Source organism: Psammomys obesus, unplaced genomic scaffold (assembly GCF_907164565.1).
Source record: "Psammomys obesus unplaced genomic scaffold, mPsaObe1.curated_primary_1811, whole genome shotgun sequence".
Taxonomy (NCBI): Eukaryota; Metazoa; Chordata; class Mammalia; order Rodentia; family Muridae; genus Psammomys; species Psammomys obesus.
Genome location: NW_026596034.1, coordinates 11,064,772 through 11,082,126, shown reverse-complemented (window position 1 = coordinate 11,082,126; position 17,355 = coordinate 11,064,772). Strand labels below are relative to the sequence as shown.

Genomic DNA, 17,355 nt, shown 5'->3' with positions numbered 1-17,355 from the left:
ACCAGCCACACCCACGTGCATAGAGGTCCAGGGAGGTGGCGGCATTGGCTCGCCACTATACAGCAGTAAGGCAGCACTGAGCCAGGACGGGGCCCAGGCCTTATGCCCGCCTTCAGTGCCTTCTGGGAAAACCCCTGCCCCTGGTGCAAATGAGTTAGAGACAGGGTCTCAGAACCTGCCCCTTCTCCTGTCTCATCCCTCCCCCCACCAAGGCCTGCCCCAGAGAAAAGCACCCTTATTCGATTCACAAGACTTTTAAATTTTATTAGTAAAATACAAAATGACACAGACATTGGTTAATGGTGCTTGAAAAAGCTGAAGGACTCACCAACTCCTTCCAAAGTTCTCCCCAGACTGTCTCGGCCCACATCCTGCTGAGAGGAACCAAACAGTCCCACGGGGGGTGTCCCAACCCTTGAAGGCTCCCCAATGAAGGAGCCAGGACATTGTGCACTCAGGCTGCTGATCCTCAGGACTACACTGAGTACCCTGGAGACAGACCACAGCCTCCTACAAGCTTCCCAGGAGGGAGGGTCGCCAAGGGCTGCTTCACTCTGGGAAACAGCCAACTCTTCCGGGCTTCCACCTGCCAAGGAGTGAGTCACTGGCTTCTGGGTGAAGCCCTGCCCATGGGAGGCTCCAAAGTTGGAGGGTTGGGCTATGGGGAGAGCTGCCACCAAGGGCCCTGAGGGCGAGGTCTGCAGCGCCAGCTGGGGTGCTGCTCAGCTGCTCCCTGCTTCCAGTCACCTTGTGCCCAGGGCAGGGTCCCTTCCGGAAAATTTCACAGGGCTCTTGGAGTCTGGCTCTGCCTACAGTGGGGCAAAGGTGAGACCTTGATGGGAACAGCACTTTCAGAGGTGGGAAAGGATCCGGCCTCTGAATGATCTCGGCTGCGTCCATGCACGTGCAAGTCCCTAACTGAAGTCAGTTGTGTAGCGGCTCCTGGGGCTAACCCTGATCCTCTGCCTCCCGGGGGGGCTTGTCACCCTCTTCCTTCTGCGGCTTGTTCTTCAGGCAGGGCAGACCTGTGGCTGTAATCTTGGGGGGCAGGGTAGGGGTGCCTTCTGAGTTGGCCTGTTTTTGCACATCAGCCTCCATTTGGGGGCCTACAGGGTAGGATCTGTACTCTCAAGTCACCCCTTGCCAGCCCTCAGAGTCCCAGGGTGCAAAGGTGTCACTCCAGTGGGATGGCAGTGACTGTTATTGTTGATAAGGGTGGGGGCTGCATCCAGGAATGAGGACAAGGACCTCAGGGAGGGTGATACCAGGGTCACTGCTGCCTCTGGGCCACACTTCTTTTCTTTTACAGGTGGGGCACTTTGTTGTTCAGGTAGCTGAGTGGGGACTAGACCCTTCCTTCAGACACAGCATGCCTTCAGGGCACAGCGAAGTCCAGGGAGGAACGCTTTGAAGCCTCACGCACGCTCGTCCCCCTTCCCAGAGAGCTCCAGGAAACACAGCTTAACCTCATGCAAGAAAAGACACGACATGGTGTTGATGGTGACGGCGGTGTGCTCTGTACAGGGGACAGGGAGAGATAGCACCGCAGCTGGCCGGGGAGAAAGGAGGGCTGGCGACTGCAGCAAACACAGGAGACGAGAGGAGGGAAGGGGGACAGGCAGATAGGCCTGGCCTGCTGCTCGTGAGATGGGTGGACCATGGTGCTCACAGGAAACAGGCTGGGAAGTCAATAAATAATTGTTCGCTGGGGTTGGGATGTCAAGGGGTCCCTCTGACCAGCCAGCAGCAGAGGAGTCTTTTGAATACAGGGCAGCTGGAAGGCCACCAGCTGTCTCTGATAAGGGAGTCATGGTTAATGGTGGCCTCCAGGGCCACAACTTGGGGCTTGGAGCACATGGCCCCTGGAGGATCCAGCCTCCCCATTCCCAATTCCCCTGCGTGGGTGAGGGTGGGTATGAGGATGGGGGTCCCCAGACAGCTGTCTGAATCAAACTATGGACGTGGGCAAGCGGGCAGCTCACACTGGCACCAGGACATATGAGTTACTGCCACAGCTACGAGGGACATATCGGAGGCCTTCTACCACCTCCCCTGCCATTTTGCGGGAACAGCCCTGGAGGCTCTGGTAGGCAAACATGGCCACCCCCAGACAGAAGAGTAGGCCAAGGAAAGCCAGTAGCCCCACTGCCTGCCTTCGGGTGGCTGCCTGGGAGTCAGGGACGGGAGTGATAAGCACGCTCAATTTCTGGGGATCTGCCGAGGCATGGATGGGCTCCTCTACCTTGGGAGCCTCAGTGCCTGAGGCCACCAGCTCTGGGCTGGGGGTCCCTTCAGAGGACATGGGGGCCATTGAAGGATGGACTGTGTTGCCAGGCCCCCTGTCCTGGAGAGCAGGAATGGTCTCCTCGAGCTCTAGAGACTTCTCTGGACTGGGGTCTTGTCCCTGGACCCACTGGTGCTGGCCTTCAGACCCAATATTCTCCTCCGGGGTTGAATGTGAGGTGGTGGGCACCTGGGTAGATGGGGCTGGAGTGGAGGGGGCCTCAGTAGCCTTTTCCTCAGCCCCGAGGCTAGATCCAGATTGGTAGACAGCAGAACTCTGCCAAATGGTGGTAGAGATGGCAGCCCCCTCAAAAATTCCAGTGCTTTGAGGTGAGGCCACAAGCCCTGCATCCTGAGCCTTGGGAGTTGAGGGAGATGATCCAGTCACTGCTGCTGGTGGCTCTTGGGAAGTCCCCACGGGCCTCCGGGCCTCCTGGGAAATAGTGGTCAGCTCCAAAGTAAGGCCTTCCACCGTGGCTTCAGGCTCTGCCAGTGCAGATGGGGACAGTCCCCTGGTGGCCGGGGTCATCCTAGGTGTCACATTGTTGACCCACTTCTCAAACTTGCCACCATTTTGAGTCGGGGCAGAGGCCTGGCGGTCCAGATGTTTCATGGCGTCTTGGACCCATTTCTCCTTTGGGTCAGCACAGAAGATTTTGTGCTGTCTCGTCTCCAGGCTATAAGGAAGAGAGGGGCTTGTGATGCCCAGATTCTAAGCAGCCAGGCTGGTGTGGTGTGGGGGCACTGTCCACATGCCCTGCAGGCCAGACGTCCTGGCTTGCTTAGCATGAGGCTTTGGGCCACACCATTCCGTATGTCTCCCAGCCCTTAGCTGAGACACGAGTGCCTGCGGTCTGGAGGGAAACCCATCACCTCAGATGAACTGTAGCTTCAGGCACTCTCAGCCCAAGGGACTTCCCCTTTCCAAACTAGGAAAGTCCCAGGCAAATGGGGACCCTGCTTCTGTGATATTGCCAAGCAAAATAAAGGGTAAGCTGTCTAGAGAACGCACTTGAGTCAGAGCATGCGCACTTGAGTCAGAGCATGTGCTGTAACATTTAGAGATAACCACTGTGATAACCACTTCACTACCACCAAGACAAGGGGCTCTGGACTCTGATCTCCTGGGAAAATCGCCAGGTATGTGACAAGGTGGGTTTCCCAGCTCTGGAAAGATCCCGTGAATAAGATCCCTGTCCCACGGTGATGGCTGTTCCCTGGATCCCAACTTCCTCCTCTAGGGTTTGTCCTTAGGCTCAAGCAGCTTTTCAGAGCTGAAGCCATATGGTATCCTCACGGGGATCTTGAGTGTGGTCTATATCTAGAGCTTATGGCTGCTTCTCCCCAACAGCAGCTCGGGACTGGAGCCTCTGCAGCTCACACAGTCTGTACCGCAGCCCCTGTGCTAACCCCATCCAACAGGCGGGGAGATGAGGCCGACAAGTAAAGAATCGTGCCCACCAGGGTGTGCTGGGAAGCCCAAGTGTGTCATGTTCGTCTCTTCCACTTTCCTTAGAAGACAGAAGCAAGTATTTGCAGGATATCTAGAGGAATCAATCCTTGCCGGGGTAGCAGAGAGGGCGGCCAGGAATTGAACCGCGCTCTTTGGGGGAGCTGTTTAGGGGACAGGAAACGCTGGACTTCCGCTAGCAGAGCCGGAGTTAAAAAAGGGCACTGCTCATTTCCTGAGTGGCTGAGGCTTCTCAGGGGGTCACCCGGCAGTCCTGGGGAAGGGACTCAGGACTGAGAAAATGGGCAATACTTACCACATGCCTCTTAAGGAGCAAGGGACCAAACCGGCCAGGTAGAAATGACCGACTGGGCCTGTTTCCTTCCCAGAGGCACTGAGGGCTCTGCTCTTCTGTTACTTGGTGATGGCCATTCTTGTGTCTTTTGTTTCAAGTGTTTTGCCCACCATTTTAAACCCCCCCCCCCGCTCCTCTCACCCTCCTGCTGCCCATATCTCCCAGGTAAGGTAACTGAGGTGTAGAGGTATGAAGTGACCAGGGCCCTTGGCTGACCTGCTGGAGTCTGGGTCCCGCTCTGGCAGGCCACTTTGCTCAACCTCCCCATGGGATCTAGGGGGCTGAGGGCTGTGTTAACAGGACCGTCCTGGGTGTTGCCCTGGACACAACAGTGGACCGTCCAGGAAGGCATTCCCCACCTCTGTTGTTTGCCACTGATCTTAAGGTTAGTGAAGGAGCCTGTGGGCCTGAAACAAGGGGGGTGCTTGCCAAGAAGCCCGGGGTGAGGCAGGCAGGAGAGAGCTGGGATGTCCCAGGACCTTCTGAGGCCGTGAGTGATACCTACATGATGGCGCGTTTGCCGCAGGATTCCTGGTTCAGCTCGTAGTGGATGAGCAGAGCCACTGGGATTGGTGAGGTCATCTTCTGGCAGTTGACTTTGCATTTCGACAATCCGAGGTGCTGACCTGAGTCCACAGAGGCCCCCAGTCAGAAGGACCCCTGGGCATCTGGTGACCCACCCCCATTTCAGCTTCTTCAGGCTATTCCCCCAGCCAGAGCCCTTGACCCACATCTGAGTCGTCCCTTGATACTGTGACAAACAGCAAAGAGTCTCAGCCTTTGGGGTTGTTTTGAGCTGATAAAAATAAACCTTTATCTATAAACCTCCTTTTGTCTGGCACCTAGGAAGCATTTAATTTTGTTGTTGTTGTTTTTTCAAGACAGGGTCTATGTAATTTTGGCTGTCCTGGAACTCATTAAGCAGACCAGGCTGGCCTTGAACTCACCGAGATCCACTTGCCTCTGCCTTCTAAGTGCTGGGATTAAAGGTGTGGACCACCATGCTTGGCTAGGAAGCATTTAATTTTTAAAATGGAATCACAGCAGGGGAGAGGAATCTGAGGGAAACACAGATGTGTCGGCCTGTGTTTGGAATAAGGAGTTCAGGAGAAAAGCTGAGGGAAGAGTAGGGAGAAAGGGCATGCAAATAGCCACATAGCAAAAGCCCTTGGGCAAGGGTTTCTGTGAGTGGATAAACCCAGCTATTTGATAAAAACATGTCACATTCTTTACTTTCTATTTCTGTCAGTCCCCTTCTAATTCTGTGATTCTCAATCTTCCTAATGCTGTGATCCTTAATCCAGTTTCTCAGGTTGTGGTGTTACTTCATAACCATAATTTTGCTGCTGTTATGAATCATGATGTAAATATTTTGATATAGATGGTCGTAGGTGATCCCTATGAAAGGGTCATTCAACCTCCAAGGCGTTGCGACCCACACGTTGAGAACCTCTGTTCTAAATCCCCAGCACAGAGTCCTGCCATCTGCCCCATGTGTATTCATGAAAATTAGAGAGAAAAAAAAGAAGAACAGCTCAGTTCTAGATTTGGGTAAAGGTTATGTTTTCTCATCCTTTAAGACCTAGGAGCCTAGGTCCTCCAGAGCACCTATGAAAACACACTGTGTGTGCACAAATACTTTCACACATATGGGCGTGCAAACACACTCCATCTTGCCAAGAATGGACACAGGATGCTAGGTGGAGCTCAGGGATACAGTGTTTTCCTGGCATGCATGAGGCCGGTTGTCTTAAAAAAGAACTAGCCAGAGGCAAGCACACACCCAGACTTTGCCCCATCACCCCCTGGCTATGAGCCACCCCACCTTGTGGGGAAAGGAAGCTTGGGCTACAGGTCTGGGCTAGGTTGTCAAATGGCCAGCATTAGAAGCTCCTGAACTCATTGATTGAGTTACAGTGTCGTCTTCTTTCCTTGCAAGAACCAGGAAATGAAAGTCACAGTTCAGGGCTGGGGGAGATGGTTCATTAGCTAAAGTATTTGCCGCACAAGCTTGAGGGCCAGGGGGTTTGATTCTCCAGGACTCATGCAGAAAAGCAGGCATGGTGGTATGTGCTTGTAATCCCAGCACTGGAGAAGCAGAAATAGGTGTATCCTTGGGGCTTACTAGCCATGCCAGTAGAGCCCAATCAGTGAGCTCCAGATGCAGGGCAAGAAACTCTGTCTCAAAAACAAGCTGGGTAATTCCCAAGGAACAGCACTGGGGTTGCCCCTAGCCCCCCTACACACACACACACACACACACACACACACACACACACAGCCTCCCCAAAAATCACAGTACAGACTTGTCACCCTCCTATCCCCAGCAGAACTAAGAAACTAAGAATAACTTAGCGGCTTCCCTCATTCCCAAGGCCCTGGTGTCAGTAGCCACTCCTGCATGGGTCTGGCAGAAATCTTCCTGGAGAAGCCCTCGGGTGACCTAAGATAGGAGGAGGAAAAGGAGGCTGTGTGGCAGGGAAGACCCTAATTAGGATAGAGAAGACCACTGCTACCTGCAGAGTTGTAAGGGCCACAAAGCCAGCCTCTGCTATAAGCCACAAAGCCCTTGGCTGGGATCAGAACTTGGTTCTGTCACTAACTGGGGGAGGCCTTTCCCTTCTTCAGGCCAAAGTTCTAGAAAGGGAGGCAGGGCTTCTGTAGCAAACCATTTACTGCCTGCCAACTGAGTCAGGGGATTCGAGCTGCGTTTGCGTCTGCCGTGGTGCCACCGTGTATCTTGGCACTGACCACAACATGGGTGCTCAGTAACTATTCATAAAACAAATATTTCAATCTACTTGTCCCTCCTTTAGATATATCCACTCACCATGGCACACATTTACTCATCCATCCATCCATCCGTCCGTCTGTCCATCTGCCCACCTGTCCATCCACCCATCTTTTTACCCTCCTACTTTCCTCCTTTCTCCTAGCTACCTTCTTCTTATTCCTACTCATCCTCACCCATCCATCTACCTACCCTACTCACCCACCTGCCCATCTGTCACTCTTTCAAAGTCTCACCCACCCATCAGTGTCTTTTCACCCACTGCCTGTCACCAATCCACTCACCAGTCATCCATCTGTCCATCCATGCATGCATCTATGCAGCCATGCATGCATGCATGCATTCCCTGAGTCAGCCAGCACTGGCTTTAATTACTTCCGAATCTATACACAGCCTAGAGCCCTCTTGTACGTGCTGGTGTTTGGAGTGATCACGGTTTACCGAGGCAACCAAGTGCTGGCTCCCTGTGCTTGCCAGGCCCTCATCTAGGTGCTGTGAGGCATGGGAAGGTCTACAGGCAGGTAAGAAGATGAGGTGCTGTGACTGTGTTTCAGATCCCCTATTCAGCGCACTCGCACGCGTGCACACACACACACACACACCTGCTCTTATTATCCTCTTCTCACAGATGGATGCAGAAGCTGAAGATCAGAGGGTTCACCCACTTGCCCAGAACACAGCCTACTTGTGGCAGAGCTGGTTTTCTTCCTAGCTGTTCCAGTTGCGTAATCCTGGCAAAGCCCCATATTCTGGCCATTCACAAACATACTAGGATTTACAGGAGTGTGAGATAACTTTCAAATGTGAGGACTAATCAGGGGAGGCTTCCTGGGAGAAGTATGCTTCAGGTTGTCCTTTATGGACTGCCACAACACGCTGGACCCTGGGAACACTAACAGAGAGTGTTTGAGCCTTTAGTCATTTGGGTCCTTAGTTCTCTCACCTTTAAGATGGACATGACAGAATGGAGTGGCTAGAGACTAGAAGCTTTGTAATGGCTGGACCATTCTGCCCTTGGGGCAGCTTTTCTCAGTGGCCACGCTGCTCACATTTTGGACCTGCTCAATCTTTGTTGTGGAGGCTGAGGCTGCGCACTCTACGCCAGAAACTGAAAATATCAGGACATTTTTAATAATGAAAAAAAAAAAAAAAAAACCAGTCTCTGGAAGTTGCCAAATATCACCTGGGAGGACCATCACCCTAGAGAGAGCTCGTCCATTCCCTAACCTTGTTCTCACACATGTCAACATACTTCCTATAGCCCTCTCCCGGGACCCCGAGGCAGGCCAGCCTGGGCTACAGGGAAAGACCCTGTCTCAAAAAACAAAACAAAAACCGAGCAAGCAACACAAACCCCGCCCCCCATACTTTTTCCTTCTCACGGACCAAATGGTTTACTGGTTTATTCTTGTGTACTGCAGTGAAATCTCAGCACCCTGAGAGCTGGGCTCCTTGGCCCCTTTATTCACTGTTGTGGTCCTAGCACCCAGAAATGTGCTTGCCACACAGCAGGTGTCATGCTCACCTTTGCCGAATGAATGGACAAGATGCACGCAGAAGTGCTTTATGACCTATAAAACCCTCGACCAACAGAGAAGTGGGGGAGCCTCTAATTAAATCCACAGGGCCCTCGATCTGACACCGAAGCTGCCCGCCCCTGCCCCCTCCACCCCCACCGAGGATGGGGGAATCGGTCTGTAACAGCTGAAAGCAGATCTTCCCCCCCCCCTTTCCCTTTCTTGCTGAGACTTGAGTGGGAGTGAATGCGTCAGTGCTGGGGAGAAGCAGCCTTCCCTCTCCAGCTTGCATCTGCAGGTTTGTTACATAAAGCACTGAAGGACTGGATCGCTTGACACAGCCCCGCAGACCCACATCTGGGGCTGACGCAGATGCCCTGCACCAGCCATGCACAAGCCTGCAGCAGCCCTAACGCCCGAGACACCCCACGCTGGGGAGTTCCAGGGTGGACTAGCTAAATACCTCATTCAAGGGGGGAAGAGACTGAGGGTTGCATCATGTTGACCATCTCTTAGCAAAGCCAGCAGACACCAAACATTCAGGGTCTCCTTTCCAGCCTCTCCTAGGATTTCCCTCCAAGCTTGGTAAAAGTGATCTCCCCCCACCATACAGACACACACACACACACACACACACACTCACACACCCTCCTTCCAAAATGCCTCCTCCCTAGACACTGGAGCCTGCTCACCAGTGAGGCAATGGCTCATTGACCAGTATGGCAGTTGAAACCAGAGGAGTCAAGATCCAGCTCAGGGACACACAGTGAGATGATGGCAAAGCAGCCTCCATTGGATTCCTGCTTCCCCATGCTCACTGTCCCCACATATCCAGGCCTGGGGGCTAGGGCTCAGGCAGCAGAAAGCTAGGCACAATTTTATTCAACCACCCCCACTCCCCGCCCACTCACCCACCAGCTCCCTGTGACATGGTTTTTTAGTTCCATGGAGATATCCTGGAAGCTGGGGGTTGCTGATTCTCCCAGTTTTCGCTGTGAGCCCGAAAGGCAAAGTGCCACCTTCTCTGAGGGTCCACCTGCCAAATAGCCTGGGCCCTCCCTGAGAATGGAGCTCTGGAGGTCAGCAGAGTTGGAATGGCCAGCAGAGAGGGTGGGCAAGCCTGCTGCTCTCTCCTGCATTAAGTCCCTGGGCATCACCCTCTCCTGCCCTGCGAGCCGGCTGAGCGTCCTCAGGCGGATCTCTGTCTCCGTATCTTCATCTTCCCCATGCCCCTAAGAAAGTCTATACCTTGTACTACGAGGTACTGGACTCCAGAAAGCAATTCGGTGGAGATAAAATATTTTTCTAAGCTTGGGTTTGGAGGGGGTGACCAGGATGATGGAGGAGACCCAGACAGAGGGACGACATGCCAGTACAGAGACAAGCCCCATCCGAGAGCTGCAGTGACCTTGACCTTAACTACTCCAAGGGGCCTTGAACAGGGCAGGGGAAAGTCCTCACTCTTCATCCCTGGCCCCGGGCCAGGGTTTATACAGGTTATAGTTAACCTCAGTAGGAGGAACCAGCTCGCTTCCGCCAGCCAGGAGCCTCTTCAGGTTTCTCCCAGCCCTCACTCTCCTCTCCATATACCTTGTGCCTCCCACAGACCCTCCGAGCTGCCCTCCTCCCTCCATCCCCAGTAGCCACCGGGAAGGCCGGAACTAGCAGGGTCCTATTTTCCCAGGGAGATGCAGTCTGCACCCCAACACACCCTTCCCTTCTTCCCAAGGCAGGGTCGGGACCCACTCACCCGCCAGCAGGGTACACAGATGGAAAAACGCGGCCAGGCGCAGCAGCCACGCGAACAGCGAGGGAGCCATGGCTGGAGTGCAGGAATTCGGCGGGCCAGGAAGCTGGGCAGCGTCTGTAGCTCGGAGTAGTGCCTCCGCCGCTAGCCGCGGCAGCTTTTTATAATGGGGCTGGCAGCCTCCGCCCCCGGCTCCCGCAGTAGGAGGCGGTGGGAGGGGAGAAGAGCCTTAGCTGCAGCTGGATTCCTCCCAGGTTGCCAAGGAACCAGTCGCGTAGCACTTGAGCGCTGAGCTACGCTGCTGGAGCAGCGCGCAGGGAACCGAGGGGGCCGCAGGGGCACCTTTCCTGGAGAGCCGGGGTCTGTTTTAAGTGGACGCTGAGCCAGGGTCATGCAGAACGCTGGGCCCCGCCAGGCCAGATCTGCCAAGTCGTTTCTTGATCTGGGAGTAGACGGGGTGCAGAACCCACCTTCCCTCCTTAGAACCTCCAGATAAATTTCAGGCAGCGCATCTGCTGGGCTCAACACAGAGCCTGGCAGACAGTTTGCTGAAAGAATGATCCAGACCTGCCTCCTATGGACAGACGGGGAAACTGAGGCCCAGAGAGGGGAGAGACCATTACTAATCATACAGAGCTTCACTCTGGAAAATAAACTTACGAGGACCACAGAGGAGACGACCGACAGTGGAGTCAGGGCTGCCGAGGACATGGAAACCTGAGCCTCCAGGCCTCCTTAACTGTTGTTTGCCCACTCTAGCCTGTGCGTACCCACTGCCAGCTCTGCCTGTCTTCTGCCATCTGCGGGAGCAGCACAGCCACAAACTTAACATGGGAGCTATGGTCCTCTTGGCTTTCCTTGGACCCTAGTACAGAGCTTTAGAGAGAGAGGTCTTGCCTCCCATCGGGGCAGCTTGGCTGTTGTACAGAGAGAATCTAACTAACCCAGCTTCCGGCTCTGATCTTCCAGAAGTTTTCTTACTGAGTTAGGCAAGACCTAGCAGCAAGGTGGGGTGGGTCCTTGCTTTCACAACAGGCTTCCCTGAAGACGGGGGGGGGGGGGGGGGGTACAATCCTGGGCGTCTAGAACAGGCAGCTAGAGCCTCCCCAGCCTCGGGCTGGGAGTGAATTTGCGCTACTTTTTGGGCTGCCTGCCAGGGGGAAAAACCAGTTTGTCTAGAAAAGTGTCCCAGGCTATGTAGCCAGCTGGACTACAGCCAGCCTGGTCTAGGCTCAGCTGGGCAGACTGCAGCTGCCACACCAGAGGACCTCTTGCTCTCCCTGCTACCCACTAAGACGGGGGGGGGGGGGGGGGACGCCCCTGGGGGGGGTGGAGTTGGAGTTGGCTACTCATAGTGTTGGAGGTAGCTCCCTTGGTCAATGTCCACTGAGGCCCAGCCAACCTGCCCTCACCTGACCAGATAAGAAGCTAGGAAGCCTCATTTTACAGCTGGAGAGACTTAACAAGGGGTAATAAAAGTGGGGAGCCAGGCCAGGTATGGTACCTCATACTTGTAATCCCAAGGCTGAAGAGGCTGAGGGAGGATTGCCTGAAGTTCAAGTCTAGCCTGGGCTACAATATTGTGACTTTGAGGTCAGCCTGGCTTGAACAAATACAAAAAACAAAAGAAAACAAAACCAACAAGCAGAGGTCTAAGCTTCTTTACTCTGTGCTATGTAAGAGCAAGAGCAGTAGACAGCATGAGAAGAGGTGAAAGGAGAGAGGGCAGGGGCAAAGGGAGAGAGAAGAGGGAGCAGACCGGGGAGAGCAGGGGACTCCAGAGGAGCACTGTGGGAAAACAGTCCCTGCATTTCTGAGGGAGAAGGATCTGGGAATGAAAACGTGGGATCCCTGACTCTAGGGTGTGCTCCAGAGGAGAACCTGGAGGGAAGGGGAGGACTTGCCAGCCTGGCTCTGGGATTATTGCACAATATTGGAATTCTGTACAGTTAGGAAGGAGGTACTAACGGTGCTTGGAGGCACAGCTCAGCTGCACAGCACTCACCTAACACGCCAAAAGCCTGGAGTGTACCCCCAATACAAAACAAAACGTACAGGTTTTCCATGAGAAACCCGTGAAGTCATGACAACCAACCCAGGGTATAAGACTAGTATCTGTCACTGTGGTGGTCCACTTTATGGATGTGGCTGCTGAAGATAACTGGTTAGGAGGTAAAGAAGGATGGGTTGGCCCAGCTAGTTGTCTCTGGGGTCTGAGTCTCCACCCATTCGACAAGCAAGTGTCTGAATGCTCGCACAGTGGGTGAAAAGACAAAACCAACATTATTCTAACTTACTTAGTTGGAGGGACAGACAGCCCGTGTTCCCCCCGGGCCCAGCTTCTCGCCTACAGATGGGTGTTCCCAGCCGTCTCATCCAGGTTTCAAGGAGTAACTTTTGAGATGCTGTTTGGACACAGTAGCCAGGCTTTCAGGTCCGCCAGACACAGAATGAGCACAACTCTGCCACTCCTAAAGGTCTCCCTTGGGCAGGTTGCTAGCCCTCTTTGTACTGCAGTGTTCCCATCTATACAACGGGGTGCTAATGGTTACCTCAGCAAGTCTCTGGGGCAGTGAATGAAACTCAGCGCTTTTCTGGTGCTATTGTGTTAGTTTCGGTGTTAGAGTGCTGGTGTTTACAAAGCCCTTGTGTGTGGGTGGGACTGTGGTGAGACAAAGAGATTCAGGGATAAGCAAAAAGCCATAATTCTTGGCCTCAGTGAGCCCCAGCTCAGTAGCAGGAGGAAGATACAAGGGCTCCCAAGGACTCTCAGGTTGTGAGGCTGAGGCAGGAAGCAAGAAAGCAGTAAGCTGTAAGCATAGCTCAGTGTTTAGGGCACTTAGCTGGCATATGTGAGGGCCTGGGTTCCATCCCAGACTGTAAAAATAAATTAGACAGACAGGGAAAGGATAGGACCGGGGGCATGCTTCATTTGGTAGAGTGCTTCCCAAATCCCTGGGATCCATCACCAGCATCACAAAACTGGGTGTGCTGGCCCAAACCCTTATTTCCAGTGCTTGGGAGGTGGAGGCAGGAGGATCTGAATTCAAGATCATTGTCATCAGCTACACAGCCTGAGACCCAGTCTCAGGAGGAGAAAAAGAAGAGGGGGAGGAAGAAGAGGAGGAGGGCAAAGGAGAAGAAGAAGAAAAAAAGGGGGGAGAAAGGAAGGAGAGAGGATGGATTCTTAACCCCAAAATAAGCAAAGAAAATTTGGTTCCTCAACCATTTTTTGAGGCATTTTAAACATTATAGAAGACAAAATGGCACGAACAATTTTTATAGTCCAATGATTCAACACTCAACATTTTTCATATTGGTTTCATCTTTTCTTTTTCTTGGCCAAACTATTGCAAAATGAATTCCGACTGCTTGACATTTTGCCCCTAATAGACCAGTGTGCACTTCCGACTTCATTTGTAAGTATAATACAATTACAATTCGTCCACCTCACAGAATCAGCAGTGACCCCCTTGTGTCTTCTAACACCCGGTACACATTCCAGTTTGTCCCAAAATGTTTTCTTCTTTCTCCTTCCTTAGGTCAAAGCCTTTTCTTGATTTGTCTCTTTTTCTCTCTTTCTTTGTTTTAGGATTTATTTTTATTATGCGAATGCTGTGTGTGCCACCTGTGTGCAGGCCCCTGTTGAGTGTGTGGGGGTTATGGTAGCTTTTGAGCTGTGTGATGTGAGTTGTGGGGACTGAGCCCAGGTCCTCTGCAAAAACAGCATGCTCTTGACTGCTGAGCCATCTCTCCAGCCCTTCCTTACCCTCCCTGACAACCCTCCCCACTTCACAGGGTCTTGAACTCATAATTTACCTTCCTCAGCTTCACCACTGCTGGAATATCCAGGCTTGAGTCACAGTTGGCAACTCCCGCTTTTAGCTTCTGCTTTTAGGCTATCTTCTAGGAGTGTGCATTGCATGCGGTTATTTCCTGTTAGCGCTCACAGACCACATGCATGTTTTTATTTTTATGACATCGACCTTTCAAAGAGTCAAGACCATTGTTTGTACAATGTTCCTATTCTCCCTTATCTAGTTACTTCCTTATGAGTCACCTAATTTTTCCCTTATCCTGCGTGCTTCCTATAAAGCGGAACTTAAAGCAACATTTTTGGATGAGGCCCAGAATTCAAGGCAAGACGCTGGTGTGAGTAATTCTGTGAGGCTCACACGAGCAGGGTGCTTGCTTTTCCTTTTGATGGAGTAGATGGAGTGGCAAGTGAACGGCTTGGTTTTGCTGTAGACGTACTATTGTCTTCTTGTGATGCACAAACTTTGGGGAATGCCCTAACCCCACAATACACACACAGGCAGCTTGTTTGTTTGTTTGCTCGTTCATCCATTCATTTTTCACTTGTGTACTCCAGGCTGTGTAGAACTTACTATGTAATCCAGGATCGCCTTGAGTTTGAAATCCTTCTGCCTGCACTTCCCTAGTGTTCGGTGATGTCAGACTTATGGGCAGTGTTCTAACCAAGTCTCCAGGCAAGGGAAGAGCCTAATCCAAATGAAGGTGCTAGCCCCCTTCATAACAAGGAGGATATCTACACAGGTGGCTCTGAGGGAGGGGCTCAGGGAAGCTGCAGCTGGACCATAGCCAAGTGATGCTGAGGAAAGCTAGGGTATGTGGCTGGGGTGAGGGTGGGGTATGAGGGTGACTTTGAGCTAAGACATGACTAGGGAAGCAGTTTTCAATTGTGCAGCATGAGAAGGGAAGGAGTCCTTCAATCACACTGAGGGTGACTAAGACCACCCAGGGGTCACAGCCTTTTCAGGCTCCCTGTGTTCCCCACCCACCCTCCCAGGCCTTCTCCTTTTACTCCTTCTGGCCAATCAGGGGGGGCATATCTCCCCTCCCTGCCTCCAGCTTTGCCCTATAGACTTGTATCTTCAGGAGGCTGTTGACTGTCACGACTATGCCTCACCTCAACCTCCTATTCTTATTTTCACCTCACCTATTAACTTATTTGTATAAAATACACATTTTATTCTCTATCATTATACAGTGGGATATTTTCTGTGTGAGAGAGACAGGGCCCAGGGCTGTGGACTGAGCTGAAACCCAGGACCATGAAGTGTTACCCAAAACAACAGACAGTACTTGTTGTTACCGTTTCATTTCAGTTGTTGAATGCTGCTGCCATATTAATCATGAAGATGGTTTGGTGAAATTGTGATGCAATCTCGGGGATGTGGAAGGGAAGTCTGCGTGGCACATCTGTTAGCCATAGACAACAGACAGGCACTGAGGCTGTGGAGCTGGTGAAAGCAGCCTGACCACTGCACGGAGGGATAGTGAGTGTGGGGGATACTGGGGAAATGGGTCTTATCCCTGAGGGGCCTCTTAGAGCCTATTGAATTCTCATGGAAACCAGTGACCCAGGATCCAGAGAGAAACTGGTTTTGCAGATAGAGGGGATGGAGTCCTCTGCCATAAAACTTTCACAAGACATTAGAATTCCCCGATGGTCTCCAAAACCAATATCACTGGGGTTTTAGGCAAGGGTGTCATTATCAGTTTCCCCAGTAAGCATAACAAATGGCCAGATTAAACAACCCTTTAGTTGACTGGTGTTCACCTTCACTGTGTGTGTGTGCTTGCAGAGGAAGAGCAGTGTTTTTGTTCATATTTTATGTGGTGCTTCGAGGTGAGAAAGCCTAAGATCTAAGGAAATGAAACTACATACCCTATCCATAAGCCCAACACTTCTCTATCTAATCAGCAACCGCAGATGACTCAAGTATAAATACAAATTGAATCTAAAGGTATTAGATTTGCTGTGCTCTTAGGTAAAACTTCTTTTAATCCACAGATGACAGTCTGGCATATTTTTGGTTGTTTGTTTTCTTTAAAAAAAATCACATCCCTTCATGTTTTTTTTTTTAACCAACAGTTATGTAAAGTGCCTTCCCTAATTATTTATTAACATGGAAAGCTGAACAGAGTAAAAACCCACTGAATGCCATCCCTTGGAGTTGTAACAAGTTTGTTTTGTTTTGTTTTATGGACATTGCTGTTTTGCCTGCATGTATATCTGCATGAGGGTGTCAGGTCCCCTGGAACTAGAGTTACAGACAATTATGAGGTGCTGGGAGTTGAACCCAGGTCCTCTGGAAGAGCAGTCAGGGCTCTTAACCACTGAGCCATCTCTCCAGGCCCCTGTAACAAGCTTTGAGAAGCAAGAAAAGCATGGAGTTCAGGTTCCTGGCTTTAGGGAACACAGACATATGGGACACAGAGGCTCAGCTCAGAAAGGCTCCATACAGAACTGTTGATGTCTACAGATGCAAAACAAGAGACCATTGGAAGTCAAGCGTGGTGTGTGGTGGTAAGCTCATCTCATAAGCTCATCTCTTAGGGGGCAGGGACAGCAGGATGTGGAGTTCAAGACCAGCCTTGAATGCTTGGTATGACTCTGTCTTGCACAAAAATAGAAAGCATATTTAAGGCCACTAGGTGCTCATCTAAACATGGTAATTTGGAAAGAAAAAAAATATCCTTCCTTTGCTCAGAAGACCACAGGGAACTTCTTAGAATTTTTGTTTATTGTAGTCCCAATCCACACCTGATTGCCTCCCGGTAAATGTGTGGCTAAATGCTACAAAGCAACATCATCAACCTAAGAAACGGCACTTTTTTTTTTCACATCAAACTACTTTGGTTCATCTTAAATAACAATTTAATATAGTGTCTCTCTTGCACCCAGCCTCCTCGCCGTACTCTTGCATGGTGGAAAGGGTACAGGTGCAGAGAACTCTGCAGTCCTTTGGTGGAATGAGAAGGGGCTGCACTGTATTCTCTTTGCCAGGTTCAGGCCAACTGCACAGTCACGGCACAGTGTTGTACAATATTTCTGCTACAGAAAACAGAGTGGCGAAGCCACTGCTCCTGCCCGGAGGGGTACAGAATACAGGGGCAGGGGAGGGTCCACAGAGCACAGCTGTTCAGTGGCCGCTGATGGACAGGGCTTGAGATGTAAACTCGGAAGATCTGCATGGTGTGAAGATAGCCTTCCTTGGATGCAGAAGGCTATACCACAGGGACAGGCTTCTAGGAAGTGACAGAGTTAGCGGTGTGCCTTTCCCACCCTCCTCCCCAAATCCAACAGCAATCATTCCCAACAGAACTGTTTCATTTCTTTAAAAAAAGTAAACAGTGACTTACTCCACCACTCAAGTGTGTAAAGCATTTGCTAGTTCCAATATG

The 17,355-nt window shown here is 51.7% G+C and overlaps 1 protein-coding gene across 1 annotated transcript; it reads right to left on the bottom strand.

Moving 5' to 3' along the window:
* Positions 1-244: 244 nt before the first annotated feature.
* On the bottom strand, positions 245-10,328 carry Cx3cl1 (C-X3-C motif chemokine ligand 1). The gene is made up of 3 exons (XM_055621525.1): positions 10,147-10,328; positions 4,594-4,714; positions 245-2,960 (listed from the first exon to the last, which is right to left on the bottom strand). The coding sequence occupies exons 1-3, from the start codon at positions 10,214-10,216 to the stop codon at positions 1,979-1,981; spliced, it is 1,173 nt and encodes a 390-aa protein (XP_055477500.1). The 5' UTR covers positions 10,217-10,328; the 3' UTR covers positions 245-1,978.
* Between the last annotated feature and the right edge of the window lie 7,027 nt (positions 10,329-17,355).

What these genes read in the sequence shown, in the direction of transcription:
- Cx3cl1 (XM_055621525.1), bottom strand. Translation starts at nt 10,216, where the DNA reads ATGGCTCCCTCGCTGTTCGCGTGGCTGCTGCGCCTGGCCGCGTTTTTC. An exon ending in TCTGTGTACCCTGCTGGCGG is followed by an intron (nt 4,715 to 10,146) that starts GTGAGTGGGTCC and finishes CTGTGGACTCAG; the next exon opens with GTCAGCACCTCGGATTGTCG. An exon ending in TGCGGCAAACGCGCCATCAT is followed by an intron (nt 2,961 to 4,593) that starts GTAGGTATCACT and finishes TCTTCCTTATAG; the next exon opens with CCTGGAGACGAGACAGCACA.